Source organism: Dermacentor variabilis, chromosome 5, assembly GCF_050947875.1.
Source record: "Dermacentor variabilis isolate Ectoservices chromosome 5, ASM5094787v1, whole genome shotgun sequence".
Lineage (NCBI taxonomy): Eukaryota > Metazoa > Arthropoda > Arachnida > Ixodida > Ixodidae > Dermacentor > Dermacentor variabilis.
The window spans coordinates 42,099,547-42,120,419 of NC_134572.1; the positions used below are offsets into that span (position 1 = coordinate 42,099,547).

The 20,873-nt window shown below is 43.7% G+C and overlaps 1 protein-coding gene and 1 long non-coding RNA gene across 2 annotated transcripts in view; one reads left to right on the forward strand and one right to left on the reverse strand.

The window, feature by feature from the left end:
- The window catches only part of TBC1D23 (TBC1 domain family member 23), a 50,170-nt gene extending 41,401 nt beyond the window's left edge, over positions 1 to 8,769 (forward strand). Inside the window, exon 17 of the mRNA XM_075692232.1 lies at positions 2,347 to 8,769. Coding sequence (XP_075548347.1) covers positions 2,347 to 2,350 — 4 coding nt within the window. The 3' untranslated portion in view covers positions 2,351 to 8,769. The remainder of the gene's footprint in view (positions 1 to 2,346) is intronic.
- A 769-nt stretch (positions 8,770 to 9,538) lies between these two features.
- LOC142582472 (uncharacterized) lies at positions 9,539 to 13,325 on the reverse strand. The gene is made up of 2 exons (XR_012828441.1): positions 11,139 to 13,325; positions 9,539 to 11,103 (listed from the first exon to the last, which is right to left on the reverse strand). It is a non-coding gene; the product is annotated as an uncharacterized LOC142582472 (long non-coding RNA).
- Positions 13,326 to 20,873: the final 7,548 nt, after the last annotated feature.

The window sequence follows — 20,873 nt, forward strand, 5'->3', positions numbered from 1 at the left end:
CTGTATGCCCAGTGGATGGCCGACGGCATGTACGCCCTCACACCGACGGGACGCGTGCGAAGGCCTGATATTCCATTGCTGTGCCAGTGGATCGTGGATGCGTGGAAAGCGATACCGGCCGATTTGGTGCGCAAAAGCTTTAAAAAATGTGCGATCAGTAATAGTCTGGATGGTTCCGAGGACGACTACGTCTTTGAGAGTGGCGATGAAGCCTCGGATGGCAGTAGCGAGAGCGGCGACGATTAAGAATCGGATAACCAGTGACGTGGTGGCGGTCGTTTGAATAAATGTTCTGAAAACGAAATGATCACTGAGTGTGAGTTGCATCTTTCTAGCGCTCATTTTTTTTTTTTTTTTCAGGTAAACGTGCGGGTTATACGCGAGTTTTTTTTTTTTTTTTTTTTCCGCCGAGTTCAAAGTTAGGGGTGCGGGTTATACGCAGGGGCGGGTTATACGCGGGTAAATACGGTATTACGGCCTGGCACCTGGCGCTCCGACACCGTATGGGACGGTGGGCACCGTCAACTCGGATGCTGCGTGCACCGAGGGGGGTAAGACCACCTAACAGAGCTGACCTCTCCTCGCGGTTGCCTGTTTTGCGCCCATTTTGGGTGTTGTTTTTTTGGATGCCGGTTGTTGTCAGGGTAGCGACGCTTTAGGCCTAAGGCTTTACGAAGCTGCCTGTCGCACGTGGAGGGACACAACCTGGTGGACCGTGGCATTGAGGTGTTGCAATTTGCTTCCTTCATTCTAGTTAGCCTCGCACGAATTGAAATTATTCGTTCGACTCAAGGAAGCAAGCTCTGTTCATGGGAACTTAGCATCTGAGTAGCCGCCCGATCTTTTGCTAGCCGAGTTGAACATTGTACCACGTGGGTGATGCGCATGCAGAATTCCTCTCCCTTGCACTACTTTAGTGTTTGCCGAGTGCGTCGAGTGTACGCAGCATGAGCTGAATCACCCCTGGCTTGCTGTCACCTGCACATCGTCTGCGCTGCTGCCCTGGACTACGATCGAGCCACCCCAGACAATGGTGATGCTGTGGCCGGTTCGGCATAGCGACTTCGATGGTCACCTGTATCGAGCTCGCAACCCTCGGCGGTGGAGAAAAGAGCCGGTGGTCACCGACTGCTGCTGCGGCTCTCGCCGCAGCAGCCGTTGGCACGAGCGACGTTTGCTCGTGCCGACTACTGTGTCGCCGTTTCCAGAGTCTTGGCCTGGAATCGTGCCGTCGAGTCTGCAGAGCTGCTGCTGTGACCAGTGGACTAGCGGCGTACCCAAGGGCAATGTCGGTTCGCATGTTATGGACAGCGTGTGGACATTTACTTGGCCAGGCCACTGTTGCATGTACTACCTTGTTCGTGAAGCACGCGTTGATGTTAGACCGTGTGACATGTTTCGCCGGAATATGTAGTGATTTAAGGTTGGGGGGATGTGGGGATGCGTGACTCTCACGCGTCCCCTAATACATTGTTTTCCTGCACAGCTCCCATCTCCTGCGATCCGGCTTCGCCGTGTGGCCTGGGGCTCGGGGCGGTCGGTGTGGTTGAAGTGCAGTACGAGAGATCGTGCGAGTGTTGCGCTGCTAATGCCACCTCACGGCAGGGTTACTTGGGCGTGTAAAGGAGGAGGCGCTTTCTCTTTGGGTCGGGACGGCAAGCAGCACGGACGTGCCGCGCGTGCGCCGATCCATGCTTCTGCGAGACCGTCTCGTGAGGCTTCGTGCGAACGTGCCACCATTCGCGTGACCGTACGCACGAACAACCAGGCGTTGGTGTCCAGCATGGGGCGAACATATTCGCTCGTTATGCGGTCGCACTGATTCGGACTTCTAGATTTTCCGCACGCCCATCGGCATGTTTTGTGGATAGCAACTCAGCTAGCAGGCATTGATCTATGAAAGGTGCAATAAATGCCCTTGTGATTGTTTGCACTACTGTGTTGTCGTTCCTTTGTCCCAAGATCGCGGGTGTGAGAAGCCCACAATGTTCACCAGCTGTGGTGGCTCAGTAGCTATGGTGTTCTACTGCTGCACAGGTCGTGGTTTCAACTGTGGCGGCTGTGGCATCTGTGTTTCAGTGGGGTTAGACTGCAAATATGCTTGTGCACTTAGATTTAGGTTCACGTCAAGCAGGCACAGGCTTTTGAAATTCATCTGGAACCTCCCACTATGGTGTGTTGTGTCCCATAGCCCATGAATTGCTTTGAATCGTTCAACAGCTCAAGTTCTAAAATGTGGTATGTTCATGGTGCTACGATGCAAACATGTCACATTCCTAACCCAGCCATTTGTAATTTTGCCCTCTGGATTACTCAGGTCTTCATTGCACTTATTTTTGTTTGCAGGTAATGGGATCACTGTGACCATTTGAGGTCAGCATAAATGGGATCAAGCAAAAACAGCCAGCAGTCCACCACGAGCCAAATGCTGCACCATGGCAAGATTGTGATGGTGCAACACTGCGAGCACATTTTTCTTTTACAGCAATGACACATTATATTGACGTCTTAACTGGCTCTTTTTTCTTGAGCTTAAACCTACTTGCATCCTTTAGAAATTGTTTCTTTATGCCTGCTTGAGAGTGCGCTTTGACGTAACTGGACAGAATGCATACTAACAGCTACTTGTTAGTTGCCTGTTTCTTTTGTACTGGAAATGTGTTCATAGTAGGCAAATTGTAGATCAACGAAAATGTAGCAGAAAGATTGTTGCACAACTTGTTTTGTGTACGTGAAACTTGCAGATTTTGCAACAGGAGTTCATATCGTGTGTTCGTCAAAATGTATTGCACTCGTTTTGTTGCACAATGATCATTAATGTAGAACAAAGCACCTTTGCTTTGTCTTTTAGGTGCGACAGTTGTTAATATTTTTTGGCAATATTTTTTTTTAGCTTTAGCCAGCATGATTGTCTCACTCACGCTGTAGAGTCCTAGTACAGAGAGGCATATGTTCAGTACCTACACATCTGGTGATAGTAAATCTACTGGCGGCATCATTAGACTGGGAGTCAATGAAATCACACAGAGTGCATTGAAATGCAAATTAGTGGCACCTTTTATGTTCAATATTCAAGTAGGAGCTGCCAAATGTAGTTTTAAGCCTGAACTGCAAAATCAGACTACCTAGGTATATACTTGCCAGCTTTCCTGCAGTACTTCTGGAGATGCAGCATGAATTTCTTTTATTTACATTTTTTAGGGCAATTCACACCATTCTTTGCTTAAAATATGGCAAGAGCTGAATTAGTCTCCTACACACCACTGACCACGGAAAAGTACTAGGTAGTTATATTGCCAGTAAATGTTCTACCCCTAACACATAATATTTGGACAAATTATTTAAAGCACTTAATCCTGCTTTGATAGCACCATTTCCGTTATGTAATAACAATAGTGACAATCATGAACCCATTTGTAAGCTTGTCTTATTTTCACTTTTAAGGGACTGTAGCAAGCAGTGTCCTAATTAGTGTTTGTAATGCACGACGCTGCAAAGCAATCATAAAATAAAGAGATTCACCCCCCCCCCCCTTTTTTTTTTGCTAGCTTTACAGGCCTGTGTCTTTGAAGTTAGATGGAAGGACTGGTCTTTCTGTGTGCGGTTTGACAGTGAAGAAAGAGAGGGGATGGCGCATGAAGGACAGTATGTAGGAACACGCACAATAGTAAGAGGGCACTCTAATCGTGTCTTCAACTCATCATTGCAGAGCACTCTGGCAATGCTGCATATGTTTTCTAAAGCCACTGATCTTTACTGCCAGTGTAAGCAGCACTGGTGGTGATAGTGAGGCCTAATTATAGCTACTAGAGACCGCTTGTGCTCGTTAACACAGCTTGAGTGTGACATTACCCAAGCTTTGTAGCATGGCACTAGTGCTGTGAAATTACTATTTGAAAATGGTGTTGTCATTACGCCCTCTGAATTGCTGTGAGCTCACGTGAATGCCTGCTCGAAAAGTACTAGGAACAGTGGCAGCACATACAGTTTATAGTACCCATGTCCAACAGTCTGGAGAGGGGCGTTCTTCAGCCTTGATGGAAAGGTCTATGAGGAAGTCAAGGAACTGGAAGTCTTTTTCATTTACTACATTAGCTGTTACGGGCTCTTCAGAATTACTTGTAAGTCTTGACGTTGTACTATGTTTAACGAAATCCACGACAGGTTGAACTCCCCTCCATTGAACAGCTGCCTTCATTCTTGGTGTAGCAAGTTTTCCTGTGACGGATAACCGTTGCAGCACAAATTAAATTGTTGATTGCAGTGTCTACAGTCAATGAAAATGAGTGTTGTTGCAGCCAGTATCATATTTTTACTCTTGGTTTATTGAGCAGTACTTTTAGAAAGAGAAGTGTTTGCGATACTTCTTGTGGGTTCTGTTCTATGAGGCTTCCTGCTCGTCTGTCATACATTGTGCATGTAAAGCAAACTATCTCTGCCATTTCATCGCCTTTTTGTGCAGAATTGAAACTTATTCCCTGGTGGTGCTGTTCCCCTTTCTTCCACTTGTTCTACATAACTCGTATGTTGAAGCAGGTCATTGAAAACAAAAGGCAGTGTTGTTCCGTATGTACAGAGTTAAATAGGCACAAGATCTGTGAATGATGTTGCATACTTTATTTTTAAAAGATTTCACTGCAGATTGTTAATGGGATTCCACGTAACCTAGATTTATGATGCATTAGTGTGGTCGCTGTGATTTGGGGCCTATGCTGCTTCATTGTGCCAACTGTCAGGATTCGAAATTGCAGCCGAATTTGAGACATGACTAATTGGTAGTCCAAATTGCAGCTGTGTACTCCAGAAGATTCACTTTAGCAGACTAACTCTATCGGAAAGGCTATGAAATGCAATTTTTAGGGGTATCCGAATATCAGAAACTTTCAATTAATGCATAAAATACTCCCCTATTCGATTCTGTCCTCGAATTGAATAGTTGCTATACAAAAACTCGAATATTTTTCTAATAGTTCTAGAATATTTCATGTCGTCAACGGTGCATGATCAAACATGAAATTTAAGCAAAAATATGATGACTTTTATCCCTTGAACAGCAGACGTAATGTACCAGAGCGTGCTGTCTCTCAGGAAGCCGGGCTTTATTGGTAAAAAACCACAATCAATATCAAAAAAATTGCTTAGACGTAGCATTAGGCAATGGGTATTATTTTACTATATATAGATGCAGCACATGTGTCCTCCTGTCGTATTAAATGTGAAGGCATTTCATTGCAGCATACTTGATACAATAGTGGCACTATGCATCTGCTGCGACCATTGGAAATAGAGAAAAAAGGGCCTCTTTTCTTTCGCTCGCTCTGCCATCGCCGCAGATTACCCGCATTTCTGGTTTGGATGTGAAGGCATACACAAATGTTATTTGGGCCGCAAGGCTGCGTTTCTAAACTTAATCTGATAATGCATGACCGCATGTGCTCAGAAGAGCGCTGAGTTTGTGAGCAAACTTTTTAGTTGTTCTTAAGGCTCCCTTTGTGCATTTAAAATAGAGCATGCATTTTAACGTGCCATGTAATGACAAACTTTCTAGTGTCATCAAAACCTCGATGTGAGAATTGTTTGATAGTGCGGGTGATAAGGCTGTATATTATTCAAACTATTCGGTTTGATTCGTTTCTGGCGCTATTTGGTTTGTATTCAATTCGGTCTCAAAAACTACTATTCGCATACCCCTAACAATTTTTCAAAACCTGAGCAGGATGTTGTAATGTGTTCGAGGGTTTTCAATTGATATGTATTGCCAAATCAACTGTGGAAGTGAACTTACTATGAATTGAAATATAAGGACTGCAATGTTTACTTCCTCATTCCCCCATCTCTTTTTTTTTTTTTTTTTTTTTTTGCTCAAAGTCGTGCGCGCAGGCCTTGCACAAAGGTGCCTGATAGCAACAAATGAGAGGCTACACACCTACAAGTTTGAATTGAGATCCCTTCAAGTTTGTCGTAAAGGTAGTCTAATTGCAATTAAGGTGTATCATTGTAAAGAAATCACATCAGGTAAATGAAGGCTCTGTGTTTTATTTATATGTTTCTAACGTTTGCCAAGCACAGGAGCTGGCATACTGTAAACCATATCATCCAGACCTATCCTTTTTTAACGAGTTGTTTATTGTTTATACCACCCTATGGTTTCACTCTCTTCCACAAGCTTTTTGTCTAAAGCCCATTAAAGGGGCCCTGAACCACTTTTTATCGAAGTGGAGAAAGACATTTGAAATGAAGATAGGCTATTTCAGAACCACTTTGCCACAAAAAGTACTTCAATGCGTTCAGTAGAAGCGGAGTTACCAGCAATCAAACATGGCCTCAGCTGTGCTCCCCTTCCTCCTCCAATACCTTGCACTGCGAAGGCTACGGCGGAGACGCCACCGTGGCACACAGTTCAAATTTCCGATTTGGTGCCTATGCCACACTAAACGTAAGCCAAACGTAGCTGTCCTCAGAGAGCCGCAGTGCGCTTAGCCACTGGACTCGTGGCAGCACCTCGCTGCGGCTGCGGTGTAGCCGAGCGCAGCAACCAATAGCAGACGCGCATTGGAGTGTGCTTTATGGCGGAATAGAGCGAGGAGCATGGGGTTTTTGAAATGAGAGCGTTTGAGAAAAAAGGTGACTTTGCGCTCCACTTGCGAGCTCCACGGACCGCGTACGACAGCAGAACTTAGCCGAGATGTTCACAACAGCGTATGCTACCCGCAGACTATGTTATTTCACCAAGCCCGAGGGGTGGTTCAGGGCCTTTTTAAGTGAAATTTCTTTGTGCATTATGATTCTGCAGCATGTGGTTAACAAAGCACAAGTTACTACTAGACAAACTAAGTTTTGTGTATATTCATGTAATATTGTCAGTGCCGTAGTTGCTGTAATGTGTACATGTGGTGATCTTAAGAAGCCGATTATCTCGCTACTGCTGCTGCATTATGCGCCGTGCTCCTTCATTTTCGTGCAGAAGCTTTATTTATGTCTGTAACAATTTTTTGTGGAAATCAAGGAATCGAGCATTTACGTTCCAAGTCACCTAGAGAAAAGGACCAATGAACACATTCCCATGGTTGAAGTGCATGTTTTAAAGGGATGCTGAAGAGAAATATTATGTCCAGTTACCTTTGTATATTGTGCCTCTGGAATACAGAGCGGATTATTTATAGCATGAGCTAATTATTGTGAGCCAGAAAGGGTCTGAAAACAGAAAAATGGGCATTGGAAGTGCCTTGAAATAGCTGTCCATGATGTCATACATTTTTACACCCTGTGTTGGGGATTGGCTAATTATTCATGTATTAGGAAGTTACACTACACTTGAAAGTAAGCAATGATTTAAACTGGCAACATTTTGGAATGTTTTCCGTGTACAAATGCACCAAATACGCAAAAACACTCAGAAATCTATGACATGAGATAGATGCTATGGTTTTGGTGCTTAATTAATAAAGAGGACATTAGTGTTTATTTTCTGCACTTATAATCAACCATTTGATATTACATAAATGCAAATAGAATTTGGAAGATTGCCTGCCTAACTAATTTAATGTTTCTTTTCAGGTTCCCTTTATATATTATTCGCGTTTAACCACAGTGATACGAGTGTTCTGTACGCTTATAATTATTATTTTACTTTCCTCTTGGTGTATTGTACTAACTTGAGTTCTTCATAAGGAGGTGCACAAAAGAATGCCTGGTGTATATTATTCCGGTGCTTTTTATGGTATACAGATAAGATTTGAGCACATTGCCGTAGCAAATGGAGCTTGCATGAATGGTCTGTTTTGAGACATTGTGGAAGGGGCACTAGAGGCAAATATTAAGCGAAGCCTAAGTGATAAATTGCAATTTGAAAATCACTTGGCTTTTCTTCTGCACAGAAAGATTACCTAATCATTTAATAAATTGTGATTATAGGCAGCATATAAAATGACAAAATGGGTGGTCACACATCATCCGCACATTGGCCTGTCATAGGATTTTGGAAATTTGGGTGACTGGATGCTGCAGTTTTTGGCCAGTCAGAAAGAAGGCTTATAGCTCTGACAGAGTAATGTGAAAAAATAGAAATGGTGTATTTGGTGAGAAATCCTTCAAGATTAGCCATGGTGCATTTTCATTATGTTCAAACACAATGTTACTATCTTATTTTACTTGGTTGGCCACTATATATAATATTTATATGTGTACAGACTATGTCATTGGTTAGAGGTTATTTTTATGGAGGAGGCATTGACCCTATTCTATGCTTGTCATTTTCTTATAAAAGCAGTGTCCTCAATAATGGTGGCACCTTGGAGGTATCAGAGTACTGGTCTATCACTTTAGCTTGTCTTTTAATATTTGCCTTTAGGGTCTTTTATAGCGGTGTGCTCATATATAGTGTTAATTTATAGTCTGTGGACATTTTCGCTTGAGATATTGAGGAAAAACTGTTTCACACCTTCCGTCCCTTTGACAGCCCTGAAAATTTCTTTGGGCGGTTTTGGCAAAGCCTGTGTTGACTGAGGTTGAATGTTGTATGCTTGTAGATGTGCAACATAGTTGAAATTGACCAAAAGTTGTACAGCTAAATGTTTGGCAGATGCTGCGCATGGGATTGTTACTCAAGTAAGAAGCCTCTGTTGGGGTCAGATTTCACTTTCGGTTTTATCTTTTTGTTGGTAAGATGTAAATAGTATTTTATATATGTTGATAGTGTTAGATGGCTATGTGTTCTGCTGTAAAATTTATAGCCTTCTTGTACATTCAATAAAGTGTCAGTGGAAGCTCTTTGCCTTGTACTTATTGGAGTGTTGGAGTAAGCTGTTGTTGTGTTTCTGTGAAGAGTTTCTATTTATTCAGATGGTTGATTCATAGTGTTTCGACAGTATTTTTTGAAAACACAAGGCACGACACATCCGGCACACTATTTTTTCAACACAGCATCTTTTAGACAATTGTTTTGCTTATGTGTCTTGTGTATTCTTATTGATATTTTTTTCATTTCTTTACTACAACTTGATTCTTGGCATCTTGTGCTACTTCCTGAGGCCATTGTTATCTACCGCAGCGAGTGTCCTGGATGCTCCAAGCCTGCGTGCTGCTTTGGCATGCTGAGCATGAGAAGCATGATTAGGTACAAGCCTTCGATTGTCGTTTTGCAACAAGTATTAATCAATGTGTTAAGAAGACATTGCTGCCAGTAAACCATGCACCTGAGAAATGGAAAACATTTTCTGACAACCAATCCTATTTTTGCAGCAGTGGCTGCTAGGTGGCTTTCCTCTGGCTTTGAGGTGTGCATATGTGGCCAAAAGGTATAATTATGCTGTTGTGACAGACGAAAAAAAAAAAAAATCAAAGGCTGCAGTAGTACTAAAGACTGCTAAATTTTTGCAATAAATTAATTCGGGGGGGGGGGGGGGGTGAACCAGCCTAGATTCGGTATTTTACTGGTAACATCCACAAGCAACTAACACAGACAATGGTCTCCTGGTCACAGATGTTTTGAACATAAGTGAAATCACTCGGAAGAACATAATGACAAACGGCACACAAGTCTTGTTATGAATGTTATTTGAAGCATTGCTGGCAGCTATTAGTAGGTACAGTTTTTGAAGAAACCACATACACAAAAACAAGAAATGGAAACCTGACTGCCCCCGCAGGGGCGTCTGCATTAGCAGGCGTTTGGTGTGTTGCGACACCACGGACCCGAGCACATGGGCGGTAGACCTTTCAGCGTGTAGCCATGTGCGGCTGAGCCACATCCGGGGAAAAACGGATCCTGGTGGTTAGTCGATGCTGGATGTTTGGACCTTGAAGGCCCCTCGGTGGAGGTAACACATCCCTTTGGCCTTAGCTTCACATAGACGGCACCCACAAGTCTCTGCTAAAAGGCATTGTAGCATCCTCTTGTTTTTAAGCTTCATTGGCTGCCATCGCTGCAGAAAAATATTAACATTTATGGCTTCAACTCTTTTGCCCTCAATACTTTGTCCAGTGGCGTAGCCAGAAATATTGTTCGGGGGAGGCTCACGTTGCAGCTCGGCCTCGTCCTCATAAAATTTGTCAAGGGATCAAATACATGAATAATAACTGCATTGCCATTTCCAAAGATGCTGCAAACGAATTAAACACTACGCACTGTCAAGAGAAGTAAAATATGTATTTTTTTCATAAAAGAATGTACTCATATGTCCCAGAAATTGTGCCCGAAATAACTGATATCAATGCTTCCATTTTTTTGTCTATTTAATAAGTAAGGAAAATATCACACTAACTTAATAACTATATCAGTTCAAAACCAACACAGCAGTGCATGCCGCTGATATGAAAAATGTAAAGGCAATGAAATTAACAAGTTCAGGACAAATATTTTAATGAAACTTTGTCATTCAAGAACCTTTTTTACATTTTTGTACATACGCAACCACCAGGAAAAAATCTGATTGACGCTCTCTTTTGTTCCAATGTATTGTGCAGGAGCAGCTGTCACCGGTCATGTATTGCGAGTAATTGCACTGAAATTATAGTCTCGACAGAGAGCAAATATAAAAAGCAGGAGTTCTCCAAAATATATGAAAACGAGTCTAATGAATGTGAGCAAATGCGAATATATGAAAAACTAGGTACTTTATTTAGTAGTCTCCATGAGCAATTTAGACATTTGTTCCATTGACCAACGAGTCTTGTGATTCTCGTCTCATAAAACTCCTTCAGTTGCTGCTTCAAGAAATCTTGTAAATTACTCTTTCATATCATCGTCTGACACAAATCTGGTTCCCTTGAGCTGTTTCTCCAATTGCCCCAAAATGTGGAAGTCCCAAGGCGACAGGTCTGCACTTTATGACGGATGTTGCAATGTTTCCTACTCGAACTTTGCCAGTTTTGTGTTAACCACTTCAGCGATGTGGGGACGGGCATTGTCATGGAGCAAGATTAGCCTATTTGCCAATTTTCCACGTTGCTTGTTCTTGATTGCAATATGCAGCCGATCTGGCATTTAACAATATCGGAAATGATTGATAGTCTCTCCAGGTTTAGCAAATTCAATCAATAATGGCCCCTGATGATCGAAAAAAAAAGTCAACAACACCTTTCCGGCGGAAATGACAGCCTTTGCTTTCTTTGGGAGTGGTGAATTCCAACGTTTCCACTGTAAGCTTGCCCTCGTGTTAGTAGCGGCACCCTGATTCATCTCTGGTCACAATTGCAGAGAAGAAGTCATCACCCTCATTGTGTTACCGGATCAGATTAGTCAAGGCAGCGCCAAACCTCTCCGTCTTCTGACAGTGGTTCAAAATCTTGGGCATCCATTGCGCACACAAAAGCCGGTAACCGAGATGTTCATGAATTATAGTAGGAAACGAACCATGACTGATGTTCACACGCTCTGCCAGCTCATTGACGCTTATCCCCCATGCTTGTCTAATCAGCTCATCAATCCTTGGAATTGTGTTGGGGGTGATTGCATGGTGGCTTTGGCCTGGTCTTGGATCGTCTTTGTAACTTTCACGTCCTTCTTTGAACCGTTTGCTCCAACGCAGTGGCCAATGAAATGCAATGTTCAATGTACATGACAACCATACGGTGACTAATTTCTTTTTGGGAAATGCCTTCAGCTGTCAAAAATCTCATGGCACCACGCCGTTCAACTTTTGGAGTGTCCATTATGTCATCCACCCATGTTCAACCCAGAGTATGAGAGCATTAAATAACATTTATCCTCACACCTGTGTGTCACTTTTGTAAATGAGAGATGTCTGTGTGCTGTGTGAATGCCTCACAGATAATGAAACGAACCATTACTGCATGGGGTGGGTTGGCTCACCTTCGTTTGAATTGCCCTCATGCATTAGTAATGCAAAGATACAGCTTAATAAAGGGCAAAAAAGTGTTACTGGAAACAGTTCACTGCCTGTATACACAAAACCTCGCAACAAGACATTTAAATATATGTATGTCTCCAATAAATCTTCGTATCTAAGAAAAAGTCAGTTGTATAATGTGTCACAAAAAGCGAATAAACATGCTGCACAATCGCAGATCACAGAATCCTAAGGCCCCGGCTCTCCGTCCACTCCCCCTGATGTATCGCGTGATGGAAGGTGGCGTGCTTTTCTCCCTTGCGCATAAAAGACAGCCACCATCGTCGGTTCACCCATGCCACCACCTTGCCCCTACACTTTCACTTGCACATACAGCATGCAGCGCGCTGTCATGATGTTATCGCATAGGACTTTATACGGAACATGAGGGTGACAGCAGGAATGTGCCTGAAGAGTACATATAATTGCTATCGCAATAATATAATAAGAGTGTCCAGCACCTGAAGCGTCCCATGGACCATTACTTTCCGTAAAAGAAGAAGCAACAAAATTTAACTTTCACCATGCGACAATTCACTGTGCCGCAACATCCTTTCTTTTTTTCTTTTGTAGGGCGGGGACATGGAAATGAAAAAGCGAAAAAAAGCATGTTGACCACAATCGAACACCTACTTTGGGCACCTATACTGTGGCTAACGAAGGAATATCAAAGAAAACATGAGACGCTTGGTCCAGAGAGAAGCATATGCATACTGCCCGGTATCCTACACCGGCGAGACAAGACTTTCCGGAGAGGTTGTGCTCAAGTGAACGTGTTTCAATCCGTCGAGTCCCTATAGTGATGCCGGTGACCGACCATTGTTTCTTTTTCTCGCCTGCTAGCCAGAAAGCATCCACAAGTCTGCGAAGGAAAAATATACTCTGCCCGAGAAGAACTAACATGCACTAAGTGCGCCGCGTGGTGGTCGAGCAACACGAGAAAAACGCATGCGCTTTGGCTGGCTCTGGCAGCCCGCGGGTAGTGAGAACAAGAAAAAGAGGCTCAATGTGCCCTCGCGAATAAACGTCAAATTCAGTCAATCAAAATTAATCAAAAGTAGAAAAATAAATAAGAACGTAGTTACTTCGCTGGTTTTAGTGTTTTGACATGGATGCTTTGGTGCAAGTAAAGAATATGAAGTAAGGTTAATACTTTTATCATCTGCACAAACTTGTAAACATTCGCTTACTAACTAAATTAACAATGACAGAATGTGCAAGCGTAACTCATCGAGGACTTAGAAGCAGACACACAGAGACAGCGCTTTCTTTGTGTGTCTGCTTGTTTCAAAATCCTTGTTCAGTCGCGCTTACACATCCTATCATGGATTCAAACCAACTAGAACGTCAACGTGTTTTAATTAAATTAACCAGCACGGTGTCACGCGCGCACAGGTAAACATGGACACATCTCGCTCGATGAGTGCGGAAACTCTCTCTGAAAATTCTGGAGTGAGGAAGCGCGGCAGCAGCAAACGAATTTACCTGCATGCATGTCTCGCTTCAACATGAACGAAACCTCGAAAGCGCAGCGCATACGAAGCTACCGGTACTACGCGCACTCTGCAAGCATCGCAGATCGCCTTGAAGATAAGGCCCGCGTGGGCGCATACCTTAGCCACGTCCACGCCCCTCTTCCCTCGCCTCACCCTTCTGCCTCGCGAACCACTTGCGGAGACGTGGGACGTTTGCGCGCATGCTCGAGTACGGGTACGAGAGAGGAAATGTGGGTACTTTTGCTCCTTGCCTAGGCACTATGAAGGAGCTTCTTAGAGCGTGTTGTATGCGTTTGTCCCTAGGCGTGCCGGCAGAAGTCGTGGGGCGCGGTAGTGCTGAACTTGGCGTCGCAAGTTGGCGGCTGGACGTGATTATATTTATTCTATGGTGTGTTTTTTTTTTACTAATTGAAACAACGTCTTATTATTTGGCATTATTGGCGGCGCTTCCAGGATACCAAAGCGGCAACGGGGACACAATCCCCCCGCGACCCCTTCGGTGCCCTGGGGATCCTGCGCCGCCTGCTTTATAGGTAATAACGTCACGCGCTCTCCCAAGGCCTCCGTTTGCCGGTTACATGTGCCCTCCTGGAGCAGTGCTAGTAAAAAAATGCAATCGTCGCGACGAGAAACGCGACCCGCCACTTATACAACACCAATCAGAACCTTGCCCCTTCAGACAGCGATCACACAATGGGGCCTCCGTGCCCACTGCCTCACCGCGCGGGCAGCGCATGCAACACGCGCTAAGAAACCTCCTGCCTAGGCAGAGCAACACCTTGACAAGAAGGCCTGAGTGCTCGGCGAGTGACGTCACGGGTTGCATGAAGATACGGGTTGCATGAAGGGATCGTGGCTTGTTTCACCTAGCAGCAGTATGCTTCCATTGACCACTCCACACTTTTTCTTCAGTCGTAATTGCTGAATGGAGCAGCAGATACCTTACAAAGCACTTATTTAGAGGCAAAGATACAAAGCAGCTTTGTAACGCTTGTGCAGGTATTGATACCAGCAGCTCTTTATAGCGTCGCGCTTTGTCGTCTTTGTAATGTGCGTTTTTTGTGAATTATTATTCATTATACCCCATGCTTCATGCCTATTACTTCAAATAAATTGAATCCATAAGAACCTTCCCTTCCGTATTCTGTACTTATGGTTTTTATGGCGCGGTAATGATGAATGTAACGCACTCGATTAGCTTCGCAATTGCGTATGAACAATTTTATTGGGGCGCATGTACTTATTCCAATCTAGATTATGCTTAAACGAATAATTTCGCTTTCGACGCATTAATTACCATAGTCCACTAATTTACAACTCTAATAAGTTTAGAAAGGGGATATAAAACATTCTTGCAGCTATTTACAAGGAAACAGCTGCCTTAATTATTGCGCAGAGTTTCAGCTTTTCTCTTCCTTGCCTTAGCACTGGCATCCAATATTTTGTCATTCATCTTGCAGCAGTAGTTCTTCAACTAAATATTCGTGCTACACCACAAAAGGTGCCTTAACACATATTCACATTTGTGTCCATCCTCGCAGGCGTCGAACTCTCAGGAGTCATCAGTTTCTGCAAAGGCACTTTCTGCAATTGAGCAATGAACCTTTCCGTATTTTTAAAAAAGTAACTATTTAAAGAAGCTCTGAACATCTTACGCTGGAGTGCGGTAATACAATGAAGTCTGCACGTGACAGCGCCCTAATCCAGGCACTCTGGTCTTCATCTCGCGGAAACTTGAAGACATGATTTTTCTGCCCCGATTTGTACATGTAATTGCTCCGGCAATTGGGCACGCAGGACTTATTAGGCATAACTTGGCATGACACTCCACATTCCGGGCCAATGAAGACTCGCGGTACACACAATCGCAAGCACAGCACAAGTGTTGAGATTACATGCATTGGTCACGTCTAGAAAAAAAATTTGCGCTGCATGCAATAGCATGGCCTAGTATGCCGGGACTTGTTTAACCCCGAAGCTATTCAAGCAACGGCAGGGCTCCTGGAACTAATCGAACTCTTGTCGCCGCCGTAGTCCCCTCGGTCTTCTCCGAAGAGCCGGGCTTAACCATTGTATATCTCCCGCGCGTCATTTTCAACACAGGTGCCCCGCTCGTAGCGTCGTATTACGCTGCACGCAACGTCTATGTCGGCCTCTTTTGCGTGACGTAGCTCAAGGGGAGAGGGTCAGCCAGAAGGCCTTAAAGGGACACTAAAGAGAAAAATTATTTCTTCTGCATCAGTAAATTAGCTTTCTACGACGCCAACAACACCGCTCTTACCACGATAAGGCGCTTGGTAAGCCAGAAAAAGCGCAAGAATGAAAGACGAGTGGCGACGCCTCCTTGAAGTTCCCGCACCTGCTCGCTGTGACGTCATGGATTCTGATGGCACCTTCTAGGGTATATAGCGTTACAGACTTACTACACTGTGTTCTAAAGGAGCCCAGTATTAAACATGGCAAGTTTCGGGAACCTTTACTCAGCCAACGCGGCCCAAAAGCGAAAACATACTTTGGAATCCCTGACGTCAGACTGACGTACCGGCATTGCGGTATCGGCGCGTAATTTAAATACTGATACTTCGACCTTCATTTTCTCATCTAATAATCAAACTATTATCTTGAAATGACTGCATGCAGGGGTCTTAAACAAAGCTTTATTAGCCTAAACTGATTTATTGTTTCGCGTTAGTGTCCCTTTAAGTTCTAGAGGGTGTTGGGCAGAGTCGCATATTGAAGGAGCAAAGGCCCCCCAGGTTTTCTCTCTCGCACCCGCTTTTACTCGCGCCTGCGCAGAAACGTCAAGCCCCGCAAGAAACGCGACGCCCGGCTGTTCCTATCTAGCAATTGTAAATATGCATCCGGGTCGCGTTCCTCGCTCGCGCACGCGAGATTGAATCGCGTTCGCTGTCTCACCATAGCACGTTTTGACTCACATAGAATCTCACGGCGACGGCAGAAATGCACTGGGTCCACATAATTGCTATCACAATAAAATGACATTCTTTTCTGTGACACGACGGCACAAATGAACCACCACAACGCTTCGTCTCATTGGACCTCGCTGCGTGCATTGTCAATTTGTCTCATGGTGTGCTAATTTGGCTTGCCTCGTTGTATGGTCCGATGTACGACTTTAGAAAACTCAATGCACCCTTGGTGTCATATGTGTATAACACTAAATCCACAAAGTTCCGGAATTGAAAATCTGAAGTACGACATTGTAAATGTTAAGGAGAAGTTTCTACCCATAAAGTTTCGGAATTGAAATCCATTCGCTGCGTAGAATCCGCCGCCTTCGCGAGATGCCGCGACGAGTCTGCTCGCCATCAAAATGTCCTTGAAACTGCTCGGATGGGGCTCCTTGCGTCATGTGGCTCCCGATGCATGGGCGTTGCCGCAAAATCCGGCCCAAGCTCTCAATGTTCGCGCTGAAATGTTTTTTCGAGCGTGAATTAGACATTCACGACAAAATCGAGAATGATTTCCGGCGCCGAGGGTTGTTTTGGTCGGCCGTGCGTGACGCACGAAAAAATTTCGGGGGGGGGGGGGGAAGGGTGCTGCTGAAAACCCATAAGCTCCCCCCGCATGCAACGCCCCTGACCTCATCGTTCTCTTTCAAAAAGAGGACGGACCGATGTAAGGTTCACTTTCCTCAGCCACATCAAAGAAAACTCCCAGATTCCACGTGATCCATAGTGAGGAACCTGACAAGACTAAGAACTCTCGCCATTTCTCGTGGCTAAATGCCTAACAGACACAATACGACTACACTACAAGGTAACCAAGATGACAAGTGGTGAGCTCCTCCTTGAGGTGCGCCATAAGCTTCCGTATGTAAAAGGCCGGCGCTGGGTGCACGCACGTGGCAGCAGACGACCCCAAGTGGGGTTCGCTGCTGCCACGCATGATGACGTCACAAAAAAAAAAGTTTAATATAAGAGACATGAAACGCTAATATTTTGGTTTTATTGTTAATTATACTGCGTTTAAATAGATAAGTCGTTTTACTTGACGCCGTGTTTTAAAATCGAAAATGACTGTCGGCGTTTACACGCGCGTGCACGCAGTGGGGAATCGCTGTGGTTCCTAGTGGCCGTGTTGTGCGTGCTTAGTACTGTGTAGGATCTGCTAGTACGAATAACGTTGCTGTTACGAAGATAGGCAAGCTTTCAAGGAACTGTACTGTATCCATGAAGTGGCACTACATATCGCCTGCTATCGATTGGGGGTTTCGAAGAGTCGTGGTGGCACTGCGCCGCCGACTGCATGGTGCCGGCACAGATAATTCGTGTATTGCGGCGTGTGTTGCTCGTTTTAGTTGTGAGTGCGTCTTCTGATAAAACTGGATGCCATTTTGCGCTTAAACACTACGTAGAGACATTGCTCACGATCCACTGCTCGAAAATGCACAAGTCGCACACCAGTATGCATTGACGGTCGATATAGCATGCATATATACGTTTCCTCGCTATCTTTCTGTAACCAAGGGACCTTGCAAAATAGGAAAGCATTTTGTCGATGAACAAATTTCAATCATGCATTTCGTGCCTCTTTGGGCACGCAGAATCCTAGTAATTCGGGCAAGCCCACGGTCAGATACCGTGAGAATTGTGCACAAAATACAAGTACCATACGGGTAAGGAGTACTGGATGACACCACCATCATCCGTCTGTTTTCTGCGCAACTAATATGAATTGCGACCATTTGGCCCATATTTCAGTTCTGGTGTCAGCAAGTGTTCGTGACGAATTTTGAAGTGCGTGACATGTATACATCACAGTTGACTGCAGTGTAGGTTGCTATTAGGTTTTCGTGCACTGAGACAGAAAATTACTTGTAGAAGAGATACTGATGCGATGGCTTTTTTTTTTTTTGGAATAGTGATTGTCATTATATAACATGAATGAGAATGCAATACCACTTCACTCTCTGCGCGTGTAAACGTAGTTTTAATATTTTCCGAGCGTGATATATATATGTCATCGTACCTTCTGTCGTAAATTATTTTCTGTGAATGATACCCATTCATCAGCCATGTCTTCATTAAATTTGCAGTATTTGGGGTTAATAAACATTTAACCCTTGAAAACAAGTCTTATTTGTTGTCCTTTCAAATTTACAACGTCGAATATTAGAACACAAATGCAAGAAAAGAGATATACACTGAGGTAGTGTTTGTCATCTTTCTTGTTTTTTTTATTGTTCTGCACAATGTTTTCTTAATTATCACGCAAGACCAACTAGCCGGTTCTCATAGAGCATGCTTAGCTGCAACGAAATATTAAAAAAAAAGTTATTGAGCCCTTTGATGAACAACTTCTGCTATAAGAAAAAGAAAGGGGAAAGAAAGAAGGAAAATTTCATCTATAAAGTGACCTCTCTCAATGTAATTAGAAAGTAGGATTCAGGTACTGAATTAATTGCATCAAAATCATATTTTTCTGGTACACAAGCAAGTGTTCATTGCCAGACCTGTCTGTAATTCACATATTTCCTGCATGACATATACCACAATGACGTGGTCACTCAGACAGTGTATGTGCATTAAATACAATGTTAAGGCTATTACACAGCAGTAAATATTAAGAATGACCTCTGTTATCATTATGTGGCACATTGTACTCATACTTCTAAAATGTGTAATCACTAATAAAGTTAAAAAATGGCCAGGCTTAGCTTGGTTAAGCCAAGAAAGCGTTGCATATTGTGTTGGGGCCCAGCTTTTCCTCCGGCTGTCGTGACGTCACGTCACGTGGTTGCGCTAAAGGTCAATGGTGGCTGCCCGGCCGCGCCCAAGGGCTGAACTGAGTGATTGCAATATGCAATGCATAAAACTCTAGTGTAGGGGTATGAGCCACCATAGTGGTTCATACCCCCAATGGTGGCTGCCCGGCCGCGCCCAAGGGCTCAACTGAGTGATTGCAACATGCAACGCATAAAAGAAAGAAAAGTATAATCCACATCTGGCAGTGCTCCTAGTGATCTTAAAGGGGCCCTCAAACCATTTTCCAACGAATCATAGGATGGCCTCATTATTAAAGGACATATCAGGAATCTCTTGCCACAAAATTTGTTCAAATCCTTCACATATTAGTGGAGTTAACGCATCGATACATGGCTTTCTCTCTCTTTTCATCTCAGCTAGCAAGCTGGAAGCTACACAGAGAAGAAGCCTAGAGGAAAAAGCCGTGCCCTAAAGTTGAGTGTCTCAGTAGTGAAAGGGCTTGCTGTGGCACCCCATAGCGGCTGCCCTAGTCTATGCCATGCAAAATGCCACTATCCTCTTGTACACCACATGTAGACCGGCAGTGCAAAGAATAAATTATTTTCCTCTGTTTTTGAGGTGTCATACATGTATAGGTTTTAACTAAAAATAATCAGTAATGTATTTCTGAGAATGCTCTCGCAATCCCAAAATCAGCCAATATGAAGTGCTGGTGGGATCAGCCGCTTGCACTGACGTTGCTTGATGACAGTGCAAATGCAAGAGCAACCTATTTTTTGCTGTCTTTGACATGAGATTTTAAATTTCCTGCTGTGTGCAATGTTATAATACTTGGCTCACATTTTAACAACAGCCTTTACAACAGATTGGCAATATTTTTTTGCTATTGATACGGAACAGTTGTGTGGTTGCACTGAACAAGATGAAGACGACATCTTCCCGATTGATAAAGGGTCACCATCATAGGCTTATGTGTAAATATATTGTAAATAGCCTAATGCATCAGCTACACATAACACTATGTTTAAAAAGTCTCAAGAACCCATTAAATGATCACTTCATCTGGAAGTTTAAAGTCATCAATTGGAATGCGGCCAGCCCTAACAATTTCAGGAGGATCCGATAAACATGAAAATTGTCTGCAAGATAATTAGATGCATTAATGTTAACAGAAAAAATAAAGAATTCGGGAAAAGCTGCAATGAGCAAGCCTGCTTCTTACTGGAAAGATCGCATATAAAAAAGACTGGGGAGCACTGTGCTAGTGGGCTTTCCATTTCTATGTATGAAAAAGAAATCGGAGTCCTCAAGGCATACATCAAGTAATCAAATCCTTTTTTTTTCTCTTTCTAATAACGTGTCTGCCCATGTGCATATCATATACATATTTCATGACGACATTGTGGAATAAACAGCTTACATTGGTGCTTGTCCCATGTCTACCCTTTTATTTCATGCCATGCCTGCTTTTTGCATTCATAAATCACGTCATATATGCACAGATGTGTGCATACTTGGTCAGCATACAAGGCTTATATCACCTCGTTTTCTGTTTCTTTCATTCGGCACAGAGAGTGTTCGTGTATGTATTGGCAAATATACCCGCTGAGATAACGACTAATTCAACAGTAGCCTGCAATCAGCCACGTGAAACCCAGGAAAGCAGGCAAAGAAAGATTCTTTTTAAAAGTCCAAAAAAATAAAGTTCTAGCAGCATCAGTGCTTGAACTTAATAAAGCGGTCAAGCACATGCACTGTAGGAAGAGCAGATTATGAGTGAAAACATTTGCTTTATTTGA